Raw genomic sequence first — 26,133 nt, 5'->3', positions numbered from 1 at the left:
CTAGCCTACTCACCGCGGCTTCAGTGTAGTTTTCCTCACCGCGGCTTCAGTGTAGTTTTCCTCACCGCGGCTTCAGTGTAGTTTTCCTCACCATGGCTACCAGCTGTCAGTGGATTCTGAAGCGCTATGGTCGTTTTCTGCCAGGGTCGAACGGTGAAGGAGATAAGTGGAAGGTAACTTAACTTTACTCTCGACGTTGATGAGTGGAAGGTAACTTAACTTTACTCTCGACGTTGATGAGTGGAAGGTAACTTAACTTTACTCTCGACGTTGATGAGTGGAAGGTAACTTAACTTTACTCTCGACGTTGATGAGTGGAAGGTAACTTAACTTTACTCTCGACGTTGATAAGTGGAAGGTAACTTAACTTTACTCTTTACTCTTCAACATTTGATTCAAGCTAGGCACTAAACTACCTAGCCTAAACCGACAGGTGATCTACCAGACAGCTGCCTAAACCATTTGTAGGCTATATCAATGTATGCAATCCATTTTATAAACTGATGGGTGCTCTGAATTCAGCAATACCCCGGCCTGGTCCATGATAATTCAGCTTTTCGTTACTGTTCACGTCTGTGGCCACCAGGTATTTGAAGCAGATGGCAGTAAACGTGAGCTGGTGCTGACCATCGTGGAATCTGGACACATGCTGGTGTCCCTTGGACAGGAGCTCTTGGTGAGCAGGCCAGGTTACATCTGATCATACCATTTCCCTTTTACCTTTTTAATATGTCCAGTGTGATTTACAATCCTTCTTAAGGTCATGTTGCGTTTCAAGGCTTAAGAATGTCACACTGGAAAGGACATTGAATGGAGGCGTGCATAATACTGTGATATATATATATATATATATATATATATATCATCTTATATATCATCTTATATATCATCTTCATGCCTATTTCTTTCTTTACCCCTGCCAATAAGTAGACCCATATGAAACACTACTGATTGGTAGTGGCCTAGTTGATAGGAGTATACTCTGCCAGATTTGATGAGGCCATGGCTTTCCAGATGAAACCGTTTTGTGAAGTCTGTATGAAATATTCTGCACTACAGTCTGACATTTTACCCCAAATCTCTGGGGCAAGGACCCGTCAGGCCTATTAATTTCTAGGTTTACTTGGGTACAGGTTAAAAAGATAGTGCCATCACTATTTTTGGCTGTGCTGCTGTTTGGGCAGAAATAGTTATTACCCCTCCGGGCGAATGACCATTTGGACAGAAATACGGCCAGGAAACGCCTTGTTGACCATCAGTATACCAATAGCCGCTCTAGTTTATATGCGGCATGGAACATTGTTTTGGCATTTGTCGTCCTATTGCATCACGGCACACTGACTTAAACTTTTCAATTCCCTGTGCAGGATCCCGCCTGGTTGCAGTCAGAACAAGAGGTGTTGGTACATTTTAAGCGTGACATTTGAATCTGTGTACCCAGATCATGGCCAGATGCTTTTGTTATTGATGAGATCATTTTGCAGCAATGCAGTTGATCCCATAAAAGGTTGAAAATAGGTGTAATATTTATATTTATGAGTCACAGTGGAGGGACATTATAGAAAGTAGTTTGCTGCCCTGGAAACATCAGGAGCCCATTGGGCTAAAGAATGTCTCATTAATGGTATTTTGACAGGAGATACAGCTATCTTGGCCAGCCAGGTTACCCTGCTAGACATCCAGGTCTGACCACTGAGCGCTTTCGCACTGGATGATAGACAGGTTTATTAGAGATTGGTCTCTGAATCTCTGAATCCTTCCTTGGTGAGAGCTTAGCGCTATAGCCTACACATCCCGCCCATAGATGACCTCAGACCTATTTTATTTACCTCGAGCACAGCTGAATATTGATCGATTTAACAGAAAAGAATGTGCTTCTGCGGACTAATTGTTGAAATGTAGAAAATTTCATTGTTTCATTGTTTCAAATGTCATTGTTAATTGCAATAATAAGAAAATCTTAATACAATAACACATGTCTATTGTTATGATTTTGTGTTTTTGATACCAACTATTCACATATTTAACTACTACATGCATTATTTTACCTAACTCTTCGATCGCTGAGACAATAATGTAATTGAGTAAATGGAGACCCCTGCAGACAAGTTTATGTATCTTCTCCCTATCTTCATCCCAACAACCAGCTTGTAGATGAGAGCTGTAACCTGTGTTTTAAGAGCCCAGTTGAAGTGTATTGTGGTAATTTGAAAATATTGTTTGCTTGGAAATGATCGATCATCACTAATCATCCAAAGCAGAGTATTGTTGGTAATAGATTTTGCGACGAAGTAACTCATCAGTATCTTATGATTTTCATTAACTTTGTTAATGTTAATATTAATGTTGTTATATAATAATAATAATTGTTTTCTTTCAGGAAGGAATGTCTTTAATTGGGGCAACAGAATTTCTCAAAGTACAGAGGAAAAAAGATAGCCTGCTTTTTCGTTGTGCTGTAAAGGTCAGTTGCTTTTGTGCCTGTCAATGTCTACGATTGCTGGAGTTTAGTCCGTCAAAGGCTTTGTGGATGTGCCTTCCTAACATCTTAAACATGGAAATAACGTTAACGGGTTAACAGACAGAGGCCGGTGGATCTGATAGATATTTTGTGGTTTTATTTGAATGCATAAAGTAAAAACAAATTTAAATCCAGGGCACATCAACGCCTTGAAGGCCAGTGCGTTGTGTTGTCTCAAGGGAGAGAGCCGGCTGATGCGGATGCAGTTTGGGGGTAGTAAGGCCGAGGCTCAGGAGAAGTGTTCCAGCGCTGTTGTCAAGCTGACTGAGTACCTGCCTGTCACCACTCAAGATGACACCGCATCACCTTCCTCCTGTGTGCCTGCACTTCCAAATCAGCCCCCTACTGCGACCACCACAACAACAGAGCAGGTAACCCACATCAAAACAAATTACTTTGTGTGTGTGTGTTTATGTGTGTGTGTGTGTGTGTGTGTGTGTGTGTGTGTGTGTGTGTGTGTGTGTGTGTGTGTGTGTGTGTGTGTGTGTGTGTGTGTGTGTGTGTGTGTGTGTGTTCTCCATTGAAAGTCCCCACTTACAGTTCGTGTATCAAGCTAGATTTAGAATTGTCCCAGATGTGTGACTGTAAACATTTATGCCTTCAATTCATATTGCTTCTTCTGGCATATGTTCTTCAGTGAACAACCAACCCACAACACTTTTCTTAACAAGGTTTGAATATTAGTTTCGCTATGTTAGGAAGAGCAACATCATTGTTACCGGCTCAAGTATCCCCACCAGATGGCACTCTCTTCAGCATTGTCCTCTTAGAGGTGGCTTAGCGGTGAGGATGAGGCACATACACCATTACAGTAGGATAGCAATTGATATATATATTATCTTAATACATGGCCAACCTTCCCTTATATACAATTACCTGTTTAAAGCCGGGACTACTCAACAAACTACTAGTACTGTGTCCCAAGCATAGACCTCTCTGAATAATACCCCATGAATAAACACATTTCTGTGGCCATGTTTTAAGTATTCCACCTGAGGGTTTTGGCATTCTAAAAACTAATCCCAGACCAGTCTTAAGCCTTATTTGTTATTCATTTTTTTAACAAAATACGCATTTCATGTATTTGTACTCCTTTTCGGGAGTGAGTGTATATATACACGATGAGTGAAAATTAGGTGGTCTGCATGAAAGTGCAGTGCCCTGGAAGCAGAAACAGATCCAGTCGAAAACAGGAACGCTTATTGTCAGGAACAGAGTTGAAAGTGTGACCTTTATGGCGTAGTGGGGCACACTGAGAGAGCCTGCCGTGGAGATATAGAGTGGGAACCTTTGATGGGTTGGAATCCTTCAATTAATAATGAAGTGATTGATTAGACATTTCACCCTCCAGTTACATGGCCGGCTATTACAACCCCTCTGCTGTCTGCTGTGTTTTACTGTGTGAACAGACTGCACAGAGGGAGGCGGTGACAGGTGAACCCGAGACGGTCCATGGATCCTTGTCCATCCAACGTCTTGCCCAGGTATCTCCACAGTACAGTGAATAGGAAGAATAGGAATAGGAACAGATGTGCACTATTCATTTAAATGGGATTTATTTCAATGCAAGGCGATTACTGAAAACACTTGGCAGCTACAGTATTTTTAATAAACGATTCTCTTAAATCACAATAAAGCGGTGTTATTTTTTTAAATTAAATTAATAAACACTGCCAGATTTTTCTGGCTACCCATGCAGCTAACCAGCAGTTTTGACTCATTAGCTATGCTAATTAGCAAATCCAGCTGGCTGACTCAAAATATTGAGAGGGGCTTGACACTGCATTTCCCCCCTTCTTTTCTCACCATTAGAAATGTGCAATTTGCCGTTTTCTTCTTCAAAGATGAATTCAGTGCAATTCTGTACTGCTAATTTCATATGCTAACACAATAGGGGTGGAGTGGGGGGTTACAGAGCTGTGTTTCTGGATGGTACTCCCATTCTAAGGTTCTTCACCCCCCCGATGTCTCGCAGCACTTCATCGGGCAGCAGGGCCTGTCCCTGCCTCTGGTGTACCACCACAGTCCTCTGCCAGCGGGCAACCTGGAGGCCTTCCTGCGGGCCTGTCTGCTGGACTCCAGCTTCCCCGCCTTTGTGGAGGAGGTGGAGGGCGAGATGAGGAAGCTGCTTCAGGACTGATCTCCACATCGGAGGGAGTGAAGGTCAAATCAGGTCATCCATTTTCTTCTCTTTCTTACTGTATGTGCGTAGGCTGGGCTTGCATGTCGGTGGTATGGAGATATTGATTACATCATATGGTCATTTCATGCAGTATATATGTTTTGTTAAACGTGACGACTGGATAGTGTTCATTTTTCAATTTATGTTATTTGCTTTGTTCGCTGACCATGAAAAACGCAATGACTTTGTTTTTTAGTTATTTTTTATTTAGAAAAAAAATATTGGTCTCATTTGTAAGATCGTGGCTCTTTACTGTGGTCCCTCATTCCAAACCCTAGTCAGGTCCATTTGCACCTCAACACACATAGATACACTGTATTGATAGGAGTCATGCAGCTACAGCAGTGTATTTTGCTAGTCAGCTTCCAAGTGTTCCCACGATATTAAAGCTTCACTGAGTATAACAAACTGCCCTCCATATATCTATTTATGAATACATATTGCATAGGATTATAGCCATGCTGTACATTTGAAGAGAGAAAAAAATAAAGATAAAAATCAATCCATTAAATTGGGAAATATAAAAATTATTATAATTTTTTTTACAGATTTGCTATCATTTGAACACTCATACCGCAACATATACAAGACACCTAAGATAATCTGGAAAAAAATAATCATAATACACTTTTTCATTAGCTAGTTTTAACACACAATAGTCATTTTCTGTAATCACTCTCAGTTAAATACTGCCACAGTCATTGAAGCCCTTGCCTCACCATAAAAGTTGTGTTAAAAGTGGACTCTAGTCACAAAATCAAACGTACTTAAATGACCATGATATGCTGTACAAATCTTTCAAGAATATACCGATATCTTTTTGTTAAATTCAAGATGACTCCATAAAAAAGGAAGGGAAAATAGGTCATTCGGACGCAAAAAAGCCACATACTAGCACATGAGGGATAACCACAGAAAATGTATATTCTGAGTATCCTATTGCGTAATTATATTGCATGCATTTTACATGATATGTAATACAAAAAGGATTACCTCATTGGAGGACAGGGTAAATGAAAAAAAGGGAGACATCAACAGCACATTAAAAATGTGTTCACCTCTGCGGGGGGTTTAGTCTTTGTATTCAGGCTTGAAATCGTTCTTCTATTAAGACTGAATAAGGCATGCTTAAGACAGCCGTTATGTTCATTTTGTTGCCAGTGTTATGCTGATATTGTTTCACCGAGAGAGACAAGAAATGCTTTATTAAAAACATCTTGGGAGTTCCCACCATCTTCTGATACCTTCATGCGGTCAGAGTATTGTTGTGCAGCCACCACATCTATGGAAAACGAAAATGAAAGTAAGGTCCCCAAGTTTGCTGTGAGTGGCCATTTTCCACATCGTTTAGCAAGAAACAAGTACGTACCCTATTTCTGATTCCTCTGGCGAATATTTTTCTCTTTGTGGTTGTTTGTTGAATTTGTTTTTCTGGAAACCAAACAGACCACATGGTTATTGACAGTTTTTGCACCAGCACTGAAGATTGATTTTTTTATATTTACAATAGAGGGATGAAAGTATTGATCTACTTACATTGGTACGGCTGGTTCGTCATCTTCAAATGGCAAGAAAATAGGAAAGAAATCAGAAAACACGTTTTAGACACGTGTTGCCCAAGTGTTGTCATACGGCCAACTCTGCTCAGCTTTCTGAATAGCATGGCTGACTAATTAAAAATGAAAAAATTAGATAGGTGTAAAGATTTTTTTTTCTTCTGCATTTATTAAATTACACCCCACAATATGGCCCAGTGTATTGGTACGATTAATTTTGTGGAAAGGTCAAGCTCTAAGAATGAACCAAATGTAATAAGCCATGTTCTTTTTCCATTGAACAAAAACCCGGATAAAAATCCTATTCCCCATGCTATGAATTATTCAACTGACATGCCATTTCATAAAACTCCAAAATCACAGTCAAACGGACAAGACGGATGGCGTTCAAACCCTGCGGAGAAGATTGCCATTAACCAACAGTTGAGACGGGCGCAGCAGGAGAATGTCAGCGCAGTGAGTGGCGGTTAGTTCAACGACCTGTGGTCTGATGTTGACTTGGTGGACGGTGTTGATCATATGGATGATGATGCATCAACAGTTAAGTAACCCTTAGCTGTGAGGGCTGTGTTCCCATCAACATGCAGCTCGGGAGACGTAGGCAGCGGCAGAAGCATTCCAAAGCATAATCGCGGTGGCTCGTTTTATGGCGGTTATAATGTTAGATGATGGGGAATGATTGTGCGGCTAATGGGTAGAATAGATAATGTGTGCGGACTGACATACATCAACAATCCCACCATCCTCGTTTCTGTTTAGTCGTAATAGAGCTAATCCTATGTTTTAAAGCAGCGGTTTAGCAGTGATGTAAATACAGATTAGTCGTACATGGGGTTGCCACTAGAATAACAGCCTGTAAATGCATGCATGAACACTATTTATTCATGTTTATTAGCCGAAAAATTCTGGCTCAATAATAATAAAGCATAAACCTTTTACAGATTTTTTGAAAAACAAAATGACCCTCGTTCAAGACCACTCAAGTATTGCTCGAGTGTTAAAAGGCTCCTAAACCATCATGGGGACATGATTTATAATGCGTGCAGAGTAGGCCAAGAACAAAGCCCCCCAGGAATACATGATGCTAAAGGGATATTTAGAGAGGTTGCAGAGAGATAGAGTGGGGAGTCCTCGTTTCAATATGGAAAATATAATCCACCATCCAATATAATCCATCCATGTACACTACACAGAATGCTGCAGACATATTTGATTTACATTGGCTAAATATCGTAGCAAGGCATCATTTATGGAAACAACTATGTTCTAACGTATTTGTGTTAGTCTAAACAGGCTAGGATTTATCTAGGCCATTACACCATCACGTGCAAATTTGATATTATTGTCTTCATAGAAATTATTCAGAGAGAACAAAGAAATATATACTAGGATAGCCACATTTTGGATAAGCAAAGATCTCTGCTTTTAGATCAAATTTAAGGCTAGCAAAAACACACAAACCAACACAGCAATCTCTGAAAGCATGCATAAGCACTCACTTACCACCCATTTAGATTATGATGCCATTTGGAAGGAGGGGAAGATTAAATCATATTAATTAAATCATATATTGTGTATTAATTTATACACTCAACCCTGTGATAAGGCAATGGGATGATGAATTCATCTGTTTGTTATTGAATATGGTTGGGAAAATTTTATTTTATTGTAGCCATTAGCACATTACCAAAATAGCAAACTCTTGGAAAGGTTAGCTGTGGGACCCCCTGTTGTTTACCTAATGTGCAGCTGTAAAGGTCAAGTTGTCATTCAACTCAAAATGTGTATACTTGTACACCAAAATGTCCCTCCTTTGTCAGTCGACATGCAAAAGAGGCGAGTCTCTTGAAGAGGTCAATAATGCCTTACGATCGCCACTTCTTGCAAAGTTAAGCAAATTAACATATTCAGTGATTCAGTGGTGTGTGATCTAATAAGCTGATTAGTAGCAGTCTTTCTAACAGCTGTGGACTTTACATCCCAGCCTCTTGTGCGATAGTAACATTATGTTACTTCAGTGCACTGCTAAAGATAGATGTACCAGCAAATGCTGCAGGCAAGGAATTAGCATATTCTCTGAGTAAAACTTCCCAATCATACATTGTAATCTCTAGTCTATGCTTAATAAAAGTACTTTCCAACTGATAGTTTGACATTTATTTAAATGTGGAAAAAAAATAATAGCAAAATACAGCATTCTGTAATTTAATAAAAACCTAAATGTGCATGTACTTATTTCAGCTTTGGATAATTATGAGATTTTCTCGGTTTTAATTTGAACTGCGATTCATAGAAAACACACCTTAAGCATTGAGCAGCATTCATAGCATTTGATTAACCTCTCTTACCGTCCATGATTTCGTCGGGCTTCTTGCGCTTTTCGTAGACAACGATAATGATAACTAGGATGATGACTTCGGCCAACACACCGAGGAAAGGCCAAAGTGGTGCCAGGAGGCTGCGCACCCGTAGAATAGTGGTGGTTCCACTGGTGCCGATCATGTTGGTGGCATTGCAATGGTACTCCCCTGGGTCCGTGGTTATGTCCAAGTTCAGAACATTCAGCTCTGTGTAGTTGTCCCGGTTCGTGATGAAGAACCTTCCAGAAGAGTTATCGATGTCCTGGAACACAAGGTTCAATCCACAATGTTATAGGACCTTGTATACAACATCGCAAACACACGCATGAAAACATAAAACATGAACAGATAAATGTATTAACTGAAGGTATCGTCCTCAGACAGCCGCGTACCGTGTAGAATGTTCCATCTAGTTTCCGCCATGTCCAGACTGGGTGCGGGTAACCAACAGACTTGCAGTACATTGTTGCATTTTCTCCCTCTTTTTTATTTTCACTTCTCTTGTGGCCAGTGATGTCAGGTGCAGCTGGAAGGATAAAGTCAATGAAACAGTTAGATACATACCATTGGGGGCGGCAATTAAGACTCAAATTCCCTAAGGCTGCATTCTAACTGGGACCAGGTGGTATAAACAAATGTGTGAAAAGCAATTCTACCGTACTATTGTTTCTTTTTCACTGTAAGGTGCAATTTCTCTGTAGACTCACAAACCGGCCGATCGTGACAAAACTTGCGAATTAAAGCGGACACACTTCAGCAGGCTGTCGCTAACCAGGCCGTTTTCGAGTCAGGTTTTGAACCTGAAAGGCTCAGGCTCATGTGTAAAAAGTGTATTGGTAAATCTCCTGTATTAGATATTTGTATTTTTTATTTAGACCCCTCTAATGCAGACTAAGCCTGGGTCTTGGCATTTCTGTGCTAAATACAAGCTCTTTGGGTCGACAATCTGTGACAGACCCCGACGCACCGTTGCACAATACTGGGCCGGTTCATGAGGGTTACATCAGTCTGTATAAAGGTTGTAAGGGGAAAACGTCCCAAAAATGTCCCGTACGGGATGTCACCGCGGTGCGGTGTGCAAACCAGCATGGTTCAGGACGGATTGAAAAATAGTTAACAGAGGGGAAAAAAGGCTGCCTGATTTTTACACATTTTGCACTCCCAGCCATATAATCATGTTTAAACAGTTAACAGTGGTGGTTTATATCAGCGGGGTAATACGAGTGGGAGCAGGTTAAACACGTTGAGCCGTTTATGGGGACACCATCCAAATCTATAGAGTCCAGCGCGAGAAGAGTGAAGCCGGCCAGGGCTAAACCTAAACAATAACTAACTAGCACACTAACCGTTCATGTCAGGGCAGATATTCATATAAGGGCATGGACAAGGAACAGAACAGATGATGTCATAGCGAGCCTACCCTACGGTAAAAAGAATATATGCAACTGAACCGTGAGCAAAAAACATGAAACAAAGCGAAACCCTGACTCATCTGAACCGTTACACCCCTAGTCCATTTGTCTCAAAAACACAAATTAAATCAGGTCAGACTTATCTGACTTAATATTATTAAGGGAACAGGATCAAGAGATATTTTAACAGATTTCTAAATAACTAATTGATACAAGTACCTGACCAGAAGTTTGTCAAAGCTAGGTGTTACAAAACAACCAAATCTTTGATATTGTGGGCGTGATTAGACTGTAAATCTACCAGTGCCTTCTGAAAATTCCAATGACCATTTCCATCCTAAATGGCACTATTACTCTTATTTACTACACGGAAACAACTATACATACTAGGCATCAGAGAGAGAAGGGCTTCAGTTTCTCAATAATACTTGCTATGATGACGATCATAGCAAGTCCGCAGCAAAGCTTTGTTTTTTTGTTTGTGGCATTGTGCATCGCACGAGATGCAAATCAAAATCTGGTGCAAACCAGAAGGGGATATGTGATGACATCAGACCAATGTAATGCTGCGTGTGTGCTGTCCAAGTGGGGGAGGGGCCAAGATCATCTTTGGCTGATGCTTATTGAATTATGCTGATGACTGACAGCGCTGAGACAGCCCTCTGAGTGTTGCCAAAAACCTGGAGAAGCCACTATTTCACACTCCTGACTGCCTGTGATTACTAATCCTTAGCTGAGGTAGGGTGCTACTTTATGAATATCAGCTCAACGTGAAGATGAGCTAGGTCATAGCTGTTAATAAGACATGAATGAAATGAGATTAATGTGACGTCACGTCATGGATTAAAGAAATTGACTGACTTGTCTGCTCTTCCTGCTTGTTGCTTTCCATTGTTACCAGTGTGTATATTATTATAATACATTTTGTAATTAATTATTGATATACATTTGAAACACTATATAAAAATAAATTTCAAATAATTACAGCCATTGCAATTTTGAGAACTATGGAGGGTAAAACGTTTATCTGTGGCCCGGCTTAGTAACACAGACAATACTCCTCTGCTCTCATAGAGATGGCTGGGATGGGATTCAGAACCTTAATCCCACCACATCACACAGCCCTCCATCTGTTGCCTCTGAGCTCAGTCCTATAAGGATGAGACTGCCAAGGACATTGTAGGCGCGGATCTTGGTGAACTGCAGTCATGGGCACACACTAAGGAGCTCTATCTATGATATAAAGATGCAGTGATCGCCACCATCCATCAAGACACAAATTAAGATAATTTAAAAAAAATTAAGATAATAAAAAATATATTTTAAGATGATAAAAAAGGAATGTCGATGCGCATTACATTACAGCAATCGCCACGGCACAATAAAACAACAGCAACGCCAAAATATAGAGCGCGAAACGCATCGCATCTCCGGAGAACTGACAAGTGTCGAGTTTGGCTCACAGACCGCCAGTCTGCCAAATGCTAGGACACTGAAGTTCGAATGGCAGTCAGCTCTGTAATCTTACCAGGCAATGAAGTCAGAACACACATGGCCATCACCCATTATGTAATCAGACAGTCTGAGGCAGGACATGCTCACTGCACCATCGGCATAGCATACAAAAATTGGCTTAGGGATATGGGAGCTAGCCCTAAGACTAGGTTTTCTCTATCCACTGCCTTATTTCAGATTACTGCTGAGTTGTCAAGATTTTGTGAAATAGACAAGATAGAGGCATTCCGGTGGGCTGCATTTCACATCATTAAAAAAAGACTAATAGTGCACACATATTTATCCCTTCCATTATGATGAGAGGTATGCTAATGTACAGTTCGTTACACACATGTAAGAGTACAGCAGCATAGAAACGTGTAATAGGAAACTCCATTATCAAATGGAGCGAGAGTACCGCTGTAGCATTATGAGACGAGACTTGGTTAGTTGAGTGTGTGCTTGGTAGGTGGCTGCACCTTCTGCTGCATTGTTTCCTCAGTAAAGGCTGAGATTGACAACAGCCTCAGGATGGCTCCATGTCCTTAACCACGCACTAGATGAACGCAAACAACTTCCCACTCATAGCTTTAGGTTTTCTAGTGAACCCACGGCTTTCTCCCTCTTCTCCTACCTCCAGGTGATATTAAATGTACACTATTTTGAGCTTTTGTAGTGCAACATTTTGAGTAATGACTGTCATTGTTTGTAATGCATCATAAAATCTTACCTTTTACTTCAATGGTAGTGTTAGCATTTGGTGCCTTCTCAAATGTGTAAACACACATGTATTCTCCGGCGTCATCTGCCTTGGCTTTATTGATTCTGCATTAACACACACACACACACACACACACACACACACACACACACACACACACACACACACAATATATAACTATCATATGCTATTTCCAAATTAAAGGAGAAAGTATTTTAATTATGCATGTCTTGTGTTTTATTACAAAATCTATCTTTAGATGAATCAAGGAAGGGCCGTTCTGGACCTTTTTGAGTATGTAGTTAATTTCAAATCTGCAGCCCCTGGTTTTATTCTAAAGTAATGTGACAAGCCGCACACCGATGGCTCTTATTTTGTTGCAAGGAAGAGTTTGTGGAACGTCAACAGGGGTTACATCACAGCGTTCCTCCTCAGTCCACACTATGCCACAGCTGAAACTAAGGGCTAGTTAGCACCTGGGGGTGACATGCCTCATAGTTCTATGCATCCCAGTTGTGCCAAGTGTTAGCAAGGCGGGGATAAGTGATTTTAATGTTTGAAATACTAAATCGTGGCTTATATAAGGAAGATTCATTCAGTACTCAACGGTCCACATAGGTCCTAGCTAGGTCTTGAAGGGCTCTCTTGGTGTTGCGTTCGTAACACTAGCCATCCATTTCTCTACAGACAAACAGGATTCTGGCCATTACCTGTGCGACGTGTCTTTATTCTTGGTCCGCGTTTTATCTATCTCCACCCCGTTCTTCATCCAGAAGCTCTCCTGGTGGGCGTTGTCAGTGTTGGTCAGGTTGCACCACATGGTGAAGGGCTGGGCGTGTGTTTCGGCTGACAGTATGATCTGATCGGTGGCATTGATCTTTGGCTCTGGAAGACACACCATCAGAACGGTTCAATTGACAAAGGCACAGTGATGTAGCACCTCACATGCCAGCTGCAGGCTTAGTGCCTGTTCCCAAGATCTGCGTAGGAGGCTGGTCATGAACCACACATGACTGCATGCAACACTCTGTATTAACAAAGCAAGGCACGATCCAATCCGAACAGTTATGTATACTATATGCATATATATATATATATATACATACATACATAGGCCTACATACATACATACACACATATATGTATATATGATATATACATATGCAACACATATGTAAGTAAATATGCAAAGGAGACTCATATTCAACGCTGAATCCTGCATACATTTGCTGTATTTTCTTTTTTATATGATATTATATGATGTATCTTTTCTCTGGTAAAAAAATAATGCTTAACCCAAAACATCTATGTGCCCACCTGACTACGCGAATAGCATTGAGCTTGCAGAAGCTAGCAGGGCTCTATTTGGATCTGCTAAGCTGCTTACAGCTACATTCAATACACACACCAGCATTTTAATTCTACTACAAAATTATCTCTGTAGCCACAACCATTTTTTACGGTTTGAAGCTTTAAATAGATTATTCATCCAGAGAGATTGTTTTGTGAACTGAAATATAAAGCATAGTGCAAACGTTACAATTCCATTCAGAATGTGTATTTTTAACATTAAATATAGATGGAAAAAATATGGCCCTGAAATAGCCACAGTGTTTTGTTGTAGCTCTGGTGATATGACCTTTTAACAGGCCTAGAGCAAGCTGGCTATCAGGAGAGAGAGAATATACAGTAGACTCCATTTGGTTTTATCTTTAAACACGACCGAATGGGCCTTTTGTCATTTAAATACCATTGACATGATTCCTGTGCTTCAGACCTAAGCAGCTAGCCTTCTACACGTCTATGCAGCAGCCGCGGTTTACTCAGCAATGTCAGGGTCTGTCTCTCAAGGACATGTGGGAGGCCGGAAGTGTCATCAGCTTCAGCACCCTCCCCTCTGCTATGAGGCGTGAGGAGAAGGCTTCCACTGCCCTCGCCCCTCCTCCCCCAAGGCGGGCCCAACCGTGGCAACCATGGAAACCCGGAGGGGAGGAGCAGAGGGGAGGGGCGTCGTAATCTTACTATTGGCTGCCGCTGCAAGCGTGCCTGCAAACCTAGTGGGGGAGCTGCTGGTGCCGATGACTGAGTGACTTCTATTAGCATTCATGGCTCCTTTATCATGCAGTTCTGTATATCTAACAATAGCCAGGGGGATCTCTCCCTCTCTTTCTCATGCAAAACCTCATGGTCTAATAATAGCATGTTCGGGACATGGGCACACACAAAACATTAGGTACATAAATTAACATTTGACAAAGATGGCACAGTGGTCCACAGGCCATTTTCACTAAAGGTTGTTTGTAGGGCACCTGCACAGAGAAAACAAATCAATGAGATGAAAAAGAATACACAGCGTGACTAGTGAGCTGATCTTCTAGCAGTATTTAGGGAGGGGGCGACTATTTGATTGTATTTCACATTCAAAACATTATCTTGACATTTTAGTACATTACAGTCTGCATTTCCAGAGGGATTCCAGTAGTGCCCTTAGCATAGACATATGTCTCCATCTTGTTGAGCTCACACATCCTACGAAGGTGTTATTTTCAAAGAATCTGTCGCTCTTTTTCTGACAAATTGCATCTAGCATTATCGTCAATATAACATAACAAATCAAGTGTTTGCTATTAACTGCACACGAGAGTTTCACCTCAAATGTCACCCTGTCGTCGTATGAGCAGCATATGCGTTGTTAACATTTGTTCACAGTTTCAAATAAAACCCACAGTCAAACGTCCTTTGCAGGGGAATGAATGACAATATATTGTACTAAAATAGAACAACATCTATAAACAAACACAGACTCAAATGAGCAACACCTACAGGGCAGCTCCATTGGTGCACGTTCCACAGCTTCAAACTATACATTCACATCAACGGGGAACTATGTATAGCCTGTTATATACATGTAATATCGTCAACATGTACATGTATATAAGAACGTTTCGTTTCAGTAATGATATTATAAAGATAATAAATAAAAATAAAAAAATCCCTGGAACTTATTCCACTTTTTAAATGGTACAATATCCATCTTCTATGGACTTTTGTGACCATTTGTTTCAGAGACCTTACAGGAATTAGAATAAGTATATTACTCAGCAACACTGCATAACATTATGCTGAAAGATGACTACAAGGGTATATAAAAAAAAAGGTTTAATATTCATAGTTGAGGAAAACCTAGAGGTGAATTGGAATCTGAAGGTAAGAATCTGAAGGTACACCTCTTACCGAGCCTACTGTGAGTAGGCACACTTAAGTTCTCCCTTAGACCAACTCCTGGTCTGATGGAAAGGATTCAGTTGGCTTTCAGTGAATGTTTGCACACACTGCAGAAGTGGGAGGATATAATGTCATTACTGATTCACAGCTACACACTTAATGGCTAAGAAGGCAAAAGGTTATGCGGTCCATGGAGAAACCATCTCTCGCAAAACTTGCTATAATGCTCTCCTCGAGCATTATAAAGACCGGATCAGCCGAAGCGAACACTTTTATCAGTAAAGAGTTGACATCATGGGTCACTCTTAAGTCATCAACAGCCTTTTGCCTTCTTAGGGTCTACAGTCTACCACTTGCTCGGAACAAAAGCTAATCAAAGCAACACTACAGTATTCAAAACGCCACGACTTTAAAAAATGACCAAAAGAAGAAAACTGAAATCGCTTGGGGTTGCAATGCAATGGGGAATGTGGATGAATGCACAGGTTAGCGGTAGCATCGAACAAAAAGTGAACCACGACACAAACAGCAGCACGGTATACGCGAAGAAAGGACGGTTGACTGTGCTACACGTTGATCATATTTCTCATACAAAAGAAGAAACAACGATCGAAAAGATACGTGCTTGGTGCGGGTTTTGGTTTCTGTCTGGTCGGCGCTGTCCACCGTGTCGAAGGAGGGCTCTTGTGGAGGGGGTGGGGAGGGGTTTAACTGGGGACATCTAGCTTCTACGCAACATGTTCAACTCACTCTGTAGCACCGTAATGGTGGCCTGGGCGCGGATCCAGCTTAGGGCGGGGTTTTGTCGGAGGTCATTGCGCTTCGGGTCGTTGCTGGCCCGGCACTCATAGGTCCCCGAGTCCTCCAGAGTGAGGCGCGTAATGCCGAGCACGCTCACGCCGTTGGCTCCGGACGCCTCGTTAATCACAACCCGCCGTTTGCGGGCCCCACCCCACAGCTGCTTAAAGGAGTCTGCCCGGTTGATCTCGGCGTACCACCACTGGATCTCTGGGACGGGGTTACCGACCACGTCGCAGTACAGCTCAAAGGTGTCCCCTGTCAGCTTAATCTCAGACATGGGTGACTTCACAAACCCGGCTGGAGAGGGAAAACACAAGGAAAGGAGAGTTGATGGTTAGAAGAACAAAATCAGATAGAAAAGCAGGCTACCAAGAAAGCAGAAATGAATCACCTCTGAACTCAGTTAGTCACCTAATATTTGCCAAAGGAGTGTCCCTTTTCCCTAATGTCTTGTGTTATTAGCGGCGTCAAATAAGGCTTTGTGTTGTTGGCCTACTGAGGTGTCAACATTGCTAATGTCACCTTTACACGACAGCCCCTTTGAGAAGATGTAACTACTACATATTTGGTCCACCATAATACCGATGAAAGAAATATGAATTACATAATCTGTCTGTAGCTTTAAGCCAAACTTGATGTGTGCCCCTTACAGCCCATTTCACAGAGTTCCATATATTTATTATTTCTTTGGCCAAGCAAGTATACAATCATCGTGTCAAATGGGCATGTCGTTGGTGTGAGTCACTACTGACTGGCCAAACCTTGGAGATTTGACTTAGACATTTTGTGTTGTATTAGAATAATGTTAGCTATTACCACCGATATTGTACTCTGTTCATGCCTTGATATTTATATTATTAATTTATAACAGTACATTTGTACCTTGAATTTCAAGTCAACACATTTAGTGAGTAATCATTATTTTCATGAATCTACTAAACTCAGTTATTATTGTAATGGTAGTTTGTCTGTCAACATAAGCACAAACTAAAGAGAGACAGGTTTTTGGAATATGAGCTCTCTATAATTTCATTGCTGGATTTGAGCGTTGCTTGAGCCGATGATAAGTCATGTGACGAGTCACAATCAGTGGTTTGGAAATTTTCCCTTAAGCTTAAATGAGAGACCAACACGATGCGGTCTACTGAAAGATACAGCTACCCACACACATGCAAGAATAATCATTTCACGAGTCTGCAAGTCATAATTTTAGGCATGCAGTTTGTTGAAAGGGTGAGAATTTTGTGAGTTTGCAAATGTTAAAATCGGCTTTAGTTTTGTTTGTGTTTGTACAATCAGGCTTCATTTTCTGATTACTTCCTATTCTGTGTTCCCTTCTTTAACGGTTCTCATTACTCTCTCTTCTTCTGACATGCTCTGCAGTGGGGTTACTTCAAGGCTTACTCAAAGTAAGGGTTTAGTGCGTCATATGCCAGAAGACACTTTTGACAAGAGTACAAAGATAATGAGGGTTAAAGGCAAAAATCCTACTGAATGTACAAAATAGCTGGAACATATGATGCAGCTATGCACCTATGCATGTTTGCTAAATATTATACATTATATGAGTTGCATACTTTCCCCAGACATTAACTGAGGATATAACCTTCAAGTTGAGCATTAAGTTGAGTTGAGTAAGTGTATGTCAATTTAGGCGATTATTGCATTAAATGGATATGTACATTTAAAATTATGTACATACGGTACCCCTAACCCTGCACTTGACCAACTTAGTTTGAATAGTGTGAATCCCATTACTTTAAGGCATCACCCTAGCAGCCTGTTATTATTAGTAGGTAGAGCTTTTTGATTCAGGAGGAGGAGCGTGAATAGTTGGTTAGTGAGGAAAGAGATGTCAAGGCGCCGGCGGTAGAAAAGAAACGCAGCATACGAGACTGAGAAGTCGCCCCGAATAGCGTAATTACAAACACATGCATGAACCGAACAATACAAACGTGCCCCGAACCTTGACGAGTGAACGGTTCAGATGTTCTACTTGAACCGTTCCATCCCTAGTGACTCCTCAATCCACTGGCACCACAATTAAACTCCTCGTAAGACCCAACACCTGGGTCCCGGGCCTCTCTGATCACCCTCTGGACACAGCTGTTAACCACATCCGAATACATCAACAATACATCAAGATAGAACATGATTATAACTTATTACATATTTAATTATATAATGTTACGTAACAATTCAGAAACTAGTTTACAGGTTAGCCCAAAGCACACAGATAAGAGGAAATGACAAACCCTTATGCAGTGAATCCCAACTTTCCTTTGTGTTAAAATTGTATTACAAGCCAGTAGAAATAGGAAGATGGCTTGTTAAGAGTCAGTCATAAATCATTGTACTTGCTCATTAGAAGTAGTCATGCAGCTTTCTGCACCTCTTGTAAAACAAACATCTCACAATGTGTTCAGTAGAACAGACGATTGCCAAACAGGCTGTGCCAGTCTTTTCAAGAAGTTTCATACACTGACGTGAACAAAGCATGGATTTGGTGTGTACCATGGAGGCAGGGAGCCACTTAGCCAAGACCAGTCTATGATTCATAGCCAATGAAATGATCAGGATTACGTGTATCTTTACCAAGAAGGAGTCTCATTATATTGGGTAGCCAGGCCTTTATCTAAAACCTGGCAGAATTATAATAAGTAGATTTTGCGTGGCTTCTCGCGAAACATCTGGGCCTATCAAACTCACACTTTAATCCCAGAGGGAGAAGAAAAGCACAGCTACCTACTGTTACACTGGGGTAAGACCGTTAGTGTGCTATTAAACTAGGACATTTAGCAACCAACGAGAGTGAATGTTTCAGCTCGGACCAAGGCTAAGGTAGTAATAGGTATCATAGATCAAGTGTATACCAAGCAGGATAGTTAAACACTTTCTGATAATTAGGAGTCTTTAGGACACGACCAATATTCCTGCTACAGGCTTAACTCAGGCTGAACTGCTACAATGCTCAACTTCATTTAGCATTTTCCCTTAGCTACTTTTGTCTGTATTAGTACTTTTAGTACTAGTCTGTATTAGTACTTTTTATTAGTAGTATTCTTATTGTATTGTATATTATTTATTATTATCCTGTGTTTTTCTACTGCTGCTGGGCTATTGCAACAAACAAATTTCTCCTAATAAAGTTGTATCATATCGTATTGTATCGTAACTGGCTGTTTGCCTGAAACCAAAATGTTTAGAGGAGTAGACCCTTGGAAATGTTATTTTATTTGACTATGAGCACGAAATAGCTTTGTCTTACAAAATAAAAACATTCCAATAAATTGTGGCTTACTTTATACTTACTGATATCTTCCAGATAACTATCGGTCTATGCAAGTGAAGGGTCACAATTGAATCAAACTGTTGTTGTGAAACATTGTAGCATCATTAATAGCCCTGTATGAAGATCTGTGTTTTTGATATTAAAGAAGAGACCACTAATTCCCGCTACAAGGATGGCCAGCATTATGACAATCATTCTAGCCAGAGACACTAATAAAATAATGGAACGGACATCCAACATCGATAGATGCTTTAACTCTAACTAATCTACAGTGTATGCACATCTATATGCCAAACTGACCATCATCACCTTTGAATTCTAAAATCATCATGGCATAACTATATTGTAGTTGTAATTAACATCTGACTAATTTTGTGTTGGCAGTCACCGTTTATTTACACCGGGGGAGGTGGGGCAAGAGAGAGATTGAGAGAGAGAGAGACATCCCTTGAGAACTAAGAGTAGAACACACACTGCCACCATTCAGCCTGAGTGAGTCAGCTGCTTGCCTACAACCTGGCTTCTGGTCCTGCGTCCCACATCACACACAAAAACAGGCGGCTACTGGAAAAAAGCCCTGAGGCGACTGAAGGGGTACCACGCTGGGCAATCTGTTTATCTGCGCACGCATCATGGGCCCGTGTATATGTCGTTGATGCAAATGCACTATTATCATCATCCACCTGAAACTACAATGCAACGCAAACGGAGCGACTAGTTGCAAAGGCAGTGTTTCCAGAACAGGCAGTGTGTGGGGTGGGCAAACTACAGAGGCTGTAAATCCTAGGAGCTGTCGCTCATCATCTAACAGAAGTGGTAAATTAGATAGCATTTCCAATAACACCTACAGCAGACAGGAATGCTATAATCTCCCAGACACGCCAACCATTCAACACTTCCTGGGTGCTCCTTCTCAAGGTCACGAAGACAGAGATATTACTAATGACTGGCGAGGAAGCCAGGCTGCATTTCCCCCTGCACCTTGTCATTGGAGAATCTCTACTGCCGCTAAAAATAGCAGCGGCAGTGAAAGATAATTCTCCCAGAATTCCTAAATGTGACCAATTATTATTGCCAATATATTCATCTGCTTAGAAGCAGGCGAAAGGCTGGTTCACAGACTAAAGGGATGAAATGCATTAGTGGGTAGATGTTTGCACTTACTCTGTTGGTGGTGTGGAATGAGTGTCTTTTATTCATATGCTCACACTAACTCAGGTTGTGGGCTGCATCTCACATCAATGCAGTTTATTCGCAGTCCGTTTCACAGTAAATACAAACGTGACTCTTGTAGGAGTTCAGTCATGTGTACGGATGAGTCAACTGCTACAGTATCTTGAATTGTATGACTGCATTACAATATCCAAGCTGGATAGAAATGCTATAGATAGGGGCAACGACATCATATTTATCAGCTAACTAACTAACGGTATGTTTGTTAATGTATGATATTCCAATGCTTGGTCATCCGTATAATCACAGTCATTCGAAATGCGAGCGTATTATACGAACATATGATGAGAATAAAAAAACATACAGGGATTCATAAAATATTAATGACATTTATTTATAGGTCTTACTGTCCTTATTCACTAGATGTACAGCGAGCTAACCGGCTGGCCTAGTTTGCTGTCATTTATTTAAGAGTCGTCTATACAACAACTTTAAATTGTGAGGATTATCATGTCTTATTTTTTCATTTTGGGCCGGTTGTATAACGACGATGCAGACGGAGGGGGTACAGCGTTGGTAAAACCGTCAGGGTTGACATGTGTAGGAAGATCTCACTAAGTAAGCACATTAAGTTTTACCACTGACATTCAAAACTGCAGCTGTCCATTTATGCTGTGTAAGGCTGTTCTGTAGACTGCCACTCCATTGTTAGCATGGTACCAGTTCACCATTTCTGTTCCTGCAGAGTTTTTTCGGAAAAACTTGGTATTCCGCGGTGGCAAGGATAACTCCACCCAAAAAGAGCATCGCTCATGAAGGCTAATCAATTACTCAGAGTTCCTCATGTGTTCTGTCAACCATTAAATCTCCCCTGGTGTAACTTTGCCCACGAGCAGCTTCTCATGGCTAGAGTAAGCCCCAGAGGACATGGGCTGACCGGCTGTGCAGCACGACCTCGCTATTGTCCACATGGACGTTGTGTATTCTATAGCGATATAGTAAGTAGCATAAAGCAAAGACCTGCAGTGAAAGGCTACTTAGTGGGGCTTTAATAATGACGGCATCATCAAAAAGCCACGAAAAATGATAATTCAGGTTATTGATTAGTATTGACCTTCTCAAGGTCAATATTTATTGACATGCTTGAGATCTGCAGTCGATTTATTGATCAGCAATGGTTCTTGATAAATGCCCATATAGTCATTCTGGGACTTGGAAATCATATAGAGCTTACGCTTGAGTATTGTTGGTTAATAAAGGTGAATAAAGGGATGATGAACGTCAATGAAGGTGTTATTATACACAGTATATATAAAATGTAATCTGACGTTATCGCAACATAATACACGTATCACGTGTCGTATGTAGGGGGGAAAGCAGCGTCGAGCACAAAGGCAGTAGTTCAGCTCGGCCACAAACCATCCCCAGTCTTGGTAATACATCATTGAAAACATTGACAAACGCGGCCCGCTAGAATTCAAACAGTGCAGAGCAGCTCTCTGAGTCCTCAGAAAGGGTTGCACAAGGAAGCCGTCCATTAAGGGTTAATGGATTCACTTCCACAAAAGACCTTAAAGCCACAGTTCTCCGTGCGGCTTCTTGGGGATAAAAATAGATCAGGGCAGAATGGACAGATGCTATTTACAGTCCTCCAAATATCTGTCAAAGAATCTGGCCGTCCTTGCTCTCGCCAGGTCGAGGGAATGAAAAGGACTGAAAAAAACTCCCCTTTGCTTCGCTCATGCAGTGATTACATCTCGCGCACTTTATAATTACAATTCTCTCCAGCACGCTGCGTCCGCTGTGAAATACCACCGAGGAAAACGTACATGATGGCAGGTGTCAATCAACCCTCAATCTGAATAGGGGGAGATAAATAAGTAGGACTGATTCAGAGACCCTATTAGCATATTGCCATGGATATAAAAGTAAATCCTGCCTTAAAGGAAAACTATGTGAGAAACATATCTCTCCATCCAGCTCTTTCTTTATGATAGAGAACATGCACATTAGTGACAGGTTGGCACCAGTGTGTCTCACATTAACCCCTGGGGGGTCTCTGAGCAACTGTGTGTGTGTGTGTGTGTGTGCGTGGGTTTGTGTACTTGTGCTTATGTTTTTGTATGTTGAGAATTAGGCCACTAGCACTGGGTAAAGACTTGCCAAGTGTTCGGAATGCCTTTGCAGGAGCTTACTGGAACAACACGGGGCTTAGCATTGTATTTGATTTTCCACCCAGATGCGAACACTAAAGGGAGGATTCCGTGTGAATTTGAATTTCCGACCTGAGATCAACGAATACGGAGATATGATGTGAAGTCAAGGAACACACTCGGTTACATAACTGCTGCAGGGTCTGAGGGTCTCTGTTGTGGTGGTGTTTCCCTTTACACATGGCTTAGAAAAGTTGCTTTCCTTTCGTTTTGATGGATATTGATTATACACGATATGATTATCTAACAAGATTATAAATGATATCTCACAGCCACAATTGAGCATGTGCATGCAATTATTATTTAGCCTACAACCCAACCTGTTCTCAGTGTCAAGAATCCCAAAGAAATGTGTTGAAGGACAACACCATTAACACTTTTTCTATGTAATGTAATTAAAGCCATGGTGGTAAACATAGTTATGTGGACATCATAGGGTGGTCGCCATATAGGCCTTGCTTTTTCAAACAAAAATGTAAATGATGCATATTAAACATATTGCATTTAGACTTGCACATAGCTCATCAACCAGATTGAACATACGAGTCATAACACTTGCAGTGGTTGCAATGTTGCATGGTCGAAAAAGGTCAGTCTTAGTAATCAGCACAGGCCTGCAGGTTAGTCTACCCAACCCACCTGCCGAACGACATGCAGTAGACAGGGAGACACTGATAGCCGACCTATTCTTACCAAATTATATAATTATTCAGACATACACTGTCAGGATAATGACCGCGTTCTGCCCCACGAAGCACGACTCGTTGTATAATAGCGTTGGCATAAAAAAACACAGCGGCAAATAACAATAAAATCACAGCGATCCCCTTCCACTGTTGATACTGTGCACCGCGAAACGCACAGACGTCACTTTGCGACTAGTTTAGTATCACGATGCTTCCCCTGGTCGTGATGCCCAATCCGCCTTTGCATTGGACATGTTATCAGATGCACCGGGGTGTGCATTCAACGCCGACTGTCGAGATTCGTGATTAAATCGTGGATGTGTGTGTGTGTGTGTGTGTGTGTGTGTGTGTGTGTGTGTGTGTGTGTGTGTGTGTGTGTGTGTGTGTGTGTGTGTGTGTGTGTGTGTGTGTGTGTGTGTGTGTGTGTGTGTGTGTGTGTGTTTGCGTGCGTGCGTGCGAGTGTATGTCTGTGTGTAAAGTCGTCGTCCAGCATCTCGCCCTAGCGAGCTGCTCCTCCGGGCGGTCGTGTCCCCAGCCCGGTTAACGTCAGTTTTCCGTGGCGCGGACGCGTCCCTAGCCCGGTTAACGTCAGTTTTCCGTGGCGCGGTCGCGTTCCCAGCCCGGTTAACGTCAGTTTGCCGTGGCGCGGTCGCGTCCCCAGCCCGGTTAACGATAGGTTTCCGTGGCGCGGTCGCGTCCCCTCTCTTACCGTTCTGCGCCCAGGTGAAGGGCAGCAGCATCGCGTTCCCCAGGAGGACCACCGCGACCACCGCTGTACTGGAATGCATTCTCCCGGCTCGACGAGAGGACCGATGGGGGTCTTGGCAGGATGAATGGAGGAGGAGGAGGAGGAGGAGGTCGATTACTGAATACAGTAACTAAAGAGATGGTCCAGACATAGCACCGAGGTTTGCAAAACGTGGCGATGAGGATCAGGTGAATGACTTGTGGGCTGTCACGGAAGAAGCCACCGACTCGGGGGTGTCAAAATCTACAATCTGGCCCTGGGAGGTGAGGGTTCCGCGGTTAGATCGCAGAGGAGAAGTCTCCCTGTGTGCTGATCTCGTCCTCGATCGTAGTTCGGTGAATTCAAGATGCGCAGAGCGATGCGCAGTGGCGCTGTAGCGTTTACAGCTCGGGCGATTAAAGGGGCAATGCTTTTATTTTTATAGACGCAAAACGAGTCAAACAGCTGTGTTAAGACAGTGTTGATCAGGCGGCCAATAATGCAGCATTAAAGATACCCCGGTGGTATGGATTGAGTGTGAGTGACACCCAGGGCACGGTTGGTAGCGGTCGTTCGCGGCACCTGCTCACGATTCACGACCCCCGCTGATACACTACTACTACTACATCCACTACCACTGAAACTACAACCACAACTGCAGCTTGGCTTTCACAACAACCATGCAACAGTCGTGCATTGCAGGTAACGGGGTCAAATGGAATTAGACAGAGTAGAGTGGGTCAGTGAGTTGTGCTGCAGTGGAGCAGGATACACTGTTGTTGCATCCAGGGGGAACATCGTGTTTCTTTGCACACAGTCGGGTTTTCTGGGGACAATATAGTGCTATAGCCAGATATATATATAGAACCAAGCTACACACACACACCTATAGACGCACGCACGCAAGCGCGCACACACACGCATGCACATAATTATTTTCTGTTATATTTACATAATGTATATTTATATAATTTATTCTCTAACGTCTTCCATAATGTGTGCGTGATGTGCACAGCAGGCATTTGTCTGGTATGTGTGCGTGGGAGGAGACTGAGCTGATTTGTAAAACAATCCTCCCAGAGAACAATCGGATTTTCAAACTGTATTTAGGCCTACGACGTGCGTCTCGCCACCTAACATGGCCCCCTGTAATCCCGTCGGGTTTTCTAGTACATGGGCGACCTCATGTGGTGAGTTATTGCAACGTTTATCAAACGTCCAGGACGTGGAAAGTTACCTTTTAGTGAGTTGTCAAACAATATGAATATGGCATCCTTGTGTATTTTTTAAATCAGGTTTACACACCTCAGTCAAAAGACATGATTGATCTACAAGTTATTCGACCCCTTTGAAATATTGTAATTCTCAGAATCATTTTGATGGTAAAAAGCCTTCATTTGACTCTCCTTCAAAACATCTGAACCTATTCTGTAAAACACCAGTAGCTTCAGACCCACACTGGAACCTATGCATTAGGGCATGTCTGGAAGAACAATCCTAAAAGTTGATTGTAACATGATCAATGTTTAATCGTATTAGTTCACATACATTGTTGATTGGTATAACCACTTATCTCCATCATAAAATCCGATGCCTAAATCAGTGCATCTTTCTAACAAGTTCCATTGCTACGGATTTGCCCGAGCCATTCCATGTACCCGCTGTTGTTCTGCTGGGTTTTTGCAAAGGGCTGGTCCTAACTGAACCACAGAACAAACTTCCCTCCCTTTTACTCCCCTCCCTCCAGTTTGTCAATGAGAGACTACGTTT

The 26,133-nt window shown here is 41.9% G+C and overlaps 2 protein-coding genes across 2 annotated transcripts; one reads left to right on the top strand and one right to left on the bottom strand.

Annotated features, from left to right (window-relative positions):
* rec114 (REC114 meiotic recombination protein) lies at window positions 1–4,661 on the top strand (the record flags this gene model as incomplete). Its single annotated transcript, XM_084476279.1, has 7 exons — window positions 1–153; window positions 405–433; window positions 587–676; window positions 2,381–2,464; window positions 2,701–2,892; window positions 3,931–4,005; window positions 4,497–4,661. Exons 1-7 carry the CDS (start codon window positions 93–95, stop codon window positions 4,659–4,661), a joined length of 696 nt encoding a protein of 231 aa, XP_084332405.1. The 5' UTR covers window positions 1–92.
* nptnb (neuroplastin b) lies at window positions 4,657–25,912 on the bottom strand. Its single transcript, XM_084476278.1, has 9 exons — window positions 24,346–25,912; window positions 16,222–16,569; window positions 12,957–13,131; window positions 12,256–12,350; window positions 9,012–9,145; window positions 8,608–8,881; window positions 6,240–6,261; window positions 6,073–6,134; window positions 4,657–5,985 (listed from the first exon to the last, which is right to left on the bottom strand). The coding sequence occupies exons 1-8, from the start codon at window positions 24,422–24,424 to the stop codon at window positions 6,074–6,076; spliced, it is 1,188 nt and encodes a 395-aa protein (XP_084332404.1). The 5' UTR covers window positions 24,425–25,912; the 3' UTR covers window positions 4,657–5,985; window position 6,073.
* Between the last annotated feature and the right edge of the window lie 221 nt (window positions 25,913–26,133).

Source organism: Micromesistius poutassou (genome assembly GCF_964030765.1).
Source record: "Micromesistius poutassou genome assembly, chromosome: 12".
In the NCBI taxonomy this organism is placed as follows: Eukaryota; Metazoa; Chordata; class Actinopteri; order Gadiformes; family Gadidae; genus Micromesistius; species Micromesistius poutassou.
Note: the sequence above shows the minus strand (reverse complement) of the source record. Positions and strands in the feature narration are given on the sequence as shown.